Source organism: Ursus maritimus, unplaced genomic scaffold (genome assembly GCF_017311325.1).
Source record: "Ursus maritimus isolate PB19 unplaced genomic scaffold, ASM1731132v1 scaffold_10, whole genome shotgun sequence".
NCBI classification, from domain to species: domain Eukaryota; kingdom Metazoa; phylum Chordata; class Mammalia; order Carnivora; family Ursidae; genus Ursus; species Ursus maritimus.
The window spans coordinates 22,293,497-22,297,079 of NW_024423344.1; the positions used below are offsets into that span (position 1 = coordinate 22,293,497).

The 3,583-nt window shown below is 43.8% G+C and overlaps 1 protein-coding gene across 9 annotated transcripts in view; it reads left to right on the top strand.

Annotated features, from left to right (window-relative positions):
* The window catches only part of RCBTB1 (RCC1 and BTB domain containing protein 1), a 75,506-nt gene that overhangs the window by 32,467 nt on the left and 39,456 nt on the right, over window positions 1–3,583 (top strand). For all 9 annotated transcript variants that reach the window (XR_005832614.1, XR_005832615.1, XR_005832616.1 and 6 more), the window contains 3 exons: window positions 696–803; window positions 1,200–1,342; window positions 2,301–2,491. Coding sequence is in view for 6 of the 9 variants with exons in the window: in XM_040622721.1 (XP_040478655.1) it covers window positions 696–803; window positions 1,200–1,342; window positions 2,301–2,491 (442 nt within the window). In the remaining 3 variants the exon portion in view is untranslated. The remainder of the gene's footprint in view (window positions 1–695; window positions 804–1,199; window positions 1,343–2,300; window positions 2,492–3,583) is intronic.

Genomic DNA, 3,583 nt, shown 5'->3' on the forward strand with positions numbered 1-3,583 from the left:
TTTTTTTTTTTTTTTAATTTTTAAAGATTTTATTTATTTATTTGACAGAGATAGAGACAGCCAGCGAGAGAAGGAACACAAGCAGGGGGAGTGGGGGAGAAAGAAGCAGGCTCATAGCGGAGGAGCCTGATGTGGGGCTCAATCCCAGAATGCCGGGATCACGCCCTGAGCCGAAGGCAGATGCTTAACCGCTGTGCCACCCAGGCGCCCCACTTCTCTGCTCTTTCTATACCTAAGTCCTTTCTCTTCTCTTTCTATACCTAAGTCCTTTCTCTTCTCTGCTCTTGTAGTGCCTTGATTGTATCTCTAGAATAGCACTCGCCACCTGACTGCAAAAAGTTTGCAAGTGGCCATCTCTCCTGTTAAACTGCGACCAAAAACTTATTCCTAGTACCTTTTAGCATGTCCTGACATGTAAGAGGTGCTTTGTAATTGTTAGCATCAGCCTCCCCTGTATAAAACAAGAATAAATGACTTGCCCCAAGGCCGTCCAAACAGTAAGTTATGGAGTAGGAACTCAAGTCTGTCGTCCCCACCCCCAAAATAGCTTCTGTTTGGAGATCCCTTGTGGGAGCACATGGAGTAGAATGTGGGTGTTGGAAGTGGGAAAGTACTTGATTTGCTTAGATGGACTGCATTTTTATATCTTCCTCTTACTAACAATTTTAAAAGCCTGTTCTCTCCCTTTCTCTAAGGTATACGGCTGGGGTTACAATGGCAATGGTCAGCTGGGCTTGGGAAACAATGGCAATCAGCTGACCCCTGTGCGAGTGGCGGCTTTGCACAGCGTGTGTGTGAACCAGGTACGTGTGGTGGGCTCGCCCCGCTGCTGCTCCCCTCAGCTCCCCTGCTCTGACTTGGAGAAACATTGGCGATTTACTCTGCAGTGCATCTTTTCAAACAATACTGCGTGCCTTCATCTTCCATGGGTACAATTTCATCTTCCCTAAATTCCCATGACGGGAAGGAACACCATGGTGGTGACACATCAGTCTTGACAAGTAAAAGAAAAGCGATTGGAAAAATCTAGTAGTCTCAATCTTGGGCTTTTCTAACGCTTTTTTAATGTTCCAGAGAATGTCAGTCCATACCTGACGATGAATTGGCATTCTGCAGAAGCTGGCTGTGATCTTTAAGTAGATGTTTTTCCTGCCCTTCCTCTTTTCCTGTTGATGGTAACCATTTAAATTTACTTGCAGATTGTCTGCGGCTATGCACACACTCTAGCACTAACAGATGAGGGCTTGCTCTATGCCTGGGGAGCTAACACGTATGGGCAGCTGGGAACTGGCAATAAAAATAACCTGCTAAGCCCGGCCCACATCATGGTGGAGAAAGAAAGGTAACTGGGCTATACCGTGTCTTGGGGTTGTGTGTGTGGTTTTGGACTTGAGACCGTGTGTGCTGAGCTGTGGGGTTTGGCTTTTGTAACTCTTCTGTTTCTTAACATCGTCATTTTGAACAAGAGTTTGAGTAGTAGCCAGAGTGACCTTTCTAAATGACCTCCTGTGATTGATAGGTATTAATGCAGCTTGGTGTAATTCTTACAGCCTTCTTGTGGCCCATCTAGTAGGGAAGTAAAATAGGGTCTGTCGACATGTAGAAATTCAGAGTGTAGTACTGACTTTTCCTCTGAGCCAACTAAGACAACTTCTAAATAAATAAAATCTCTTAAAAGGACATTATCTGTTTAAATATTGATTTGATTTAATGTGTGTTACTGGAATAGATGCTTTGTTCAGCCAATTTGTGAGTCCTTACCCACTAGGTTTTAGAGGGTTGATTTCTGATCGTGGGACCTTGCCTCAGAAGCGTACTGAGAAATACAAGTTTGGCTTGATGTCCATTTGGATTAGGACGTTCAGAGTGCGTCACCCCCAGGCCAGTACTAATGTAGGGGTGAGAGAAAAAGTTGCAGCAAGGGAATGATATACTGAAGACACTGTTTGGTTTTTTTTGCTACTGTCTAAGCCCCCTGGAAATGTCAGGACATTTTGCCTCTGTCCACTATGCTCGTCTACTTTGGTTTCTAGTTCCTTTTCCCAAGTTGTCCTCAACAGTCTGTGTTATTTATCCTAATTCAGAATGAGGTTAGGATGAGAAGTGGGGCAACAAGCAAGGGAAAAACACAGTACTCTTGTGGTCTTTCAGTTTTGTTCTTATGATCCGATCACTAATATCCCTCAATCTTGGGCTGTTTTCTGTGGTGTTGTAAGCATGACCCCTTTATCTACCTTGTGTGGTGTGCTGTCGGCCTCTGTGATAAAGAAATGACATATGTTTTTCTTAACACTTTTCAGGGTCGTAGAGATCGCGGCCTGCCACTCTGCGCACACGTCGGCGGCCAAGACCCAGGGCGGGCACGTGTACATGTGGGGCCAGTGCCGGGGCCAGTCGGTGGTCCTGCCCCACCTCACCCACTTCTCCTGCACCGACGACGTGTTCGCCTGCTTCGCCACGCCGGCCGTCTCGTGGCGCCTCCTGTCCGTGGGTGAGAAAGCTCAGGGCTCCTTCTGCCCGGGAAGAGCGGGACTAGCAACTGACCGCTCCACTTCTATTTCTGTATTTGCTGGTTGTGGGCTCTTTCAGGTTCTAGAATGTTTTATTCTCCAGTAGCTTTAATTCCTTTCCTCCAAATAGATTTGCATAATAAGATTTATTAATGTCATGAACAATTATAGGGACTTACTGTTTTCTCCCCTTTAGTGCTTTCATTTTAATTGAGATGAGGTTTGTGTCCATAAAGTTAACCATTCGAAAGTGTACAATTCAGAGGCATTCAGTACGTCCCCAGTGTTGTGCAGCCGCCATTTATATCAAGTTCTAAGACATTTCCATCGCCCTGAAAGAAACCCCTGTACCAGTTGTGCAGTCACTCCCCTCTCCCTTCCCCCTTCCCTGGCAGTCACATCTTTGCTTTCAGTTTCTAGGAATTTACCTGTTCTGGATATTTCCTATAAATGGAATCATACGATGTGTGGCCTTTTGGGTCTAGCTTCTTCTGTTAATGTTTCTGAAGCTCTCCCTGTTGTAGGGCACATCACTACTTCATTTGTATGGCCGAATGAGATTCCGCTGTCTGTGGAGAGCACGTTTTGTTTTTCCGTGCATCCGTTACGGATATATGGATGGTTTCCACCTTTGAATAGTGCTGTTATAAGCATTTGTGTACAGATCTTTGTTTGAGTAACCTGTTTTTAAGTGCTTTTGTCCTACGAAATTTATTAGATAATTCAATATGAACCAAAAATGAGCTTTAAAAAAGTGAAAAACTTGTGATTTTTAGGGTGACTTGTTAATTCCACTTTCTTTCTCTCTTTTTCTTTCAACCAATCTCAAATATTTTTATTCCAGAAGGGCATAAAAACCAAGGTATTATAGAGGGTAGTGTAATTGAGGGTGATCTTTGGTATATAATCTGTCCCTTTTCTGAACATTGTCTTCTTCAAGAGTCCATTGATGGAAAACAGAAAGGTGTCATAAAGCTGAGTAGCCATCAACAAGATGAGTTTAATCTCTTTTTCTTTTATTTCTTGTTCATTTCTGCCCTTTTTGCTGATGTATTCTAAGTTCTTTATATGTG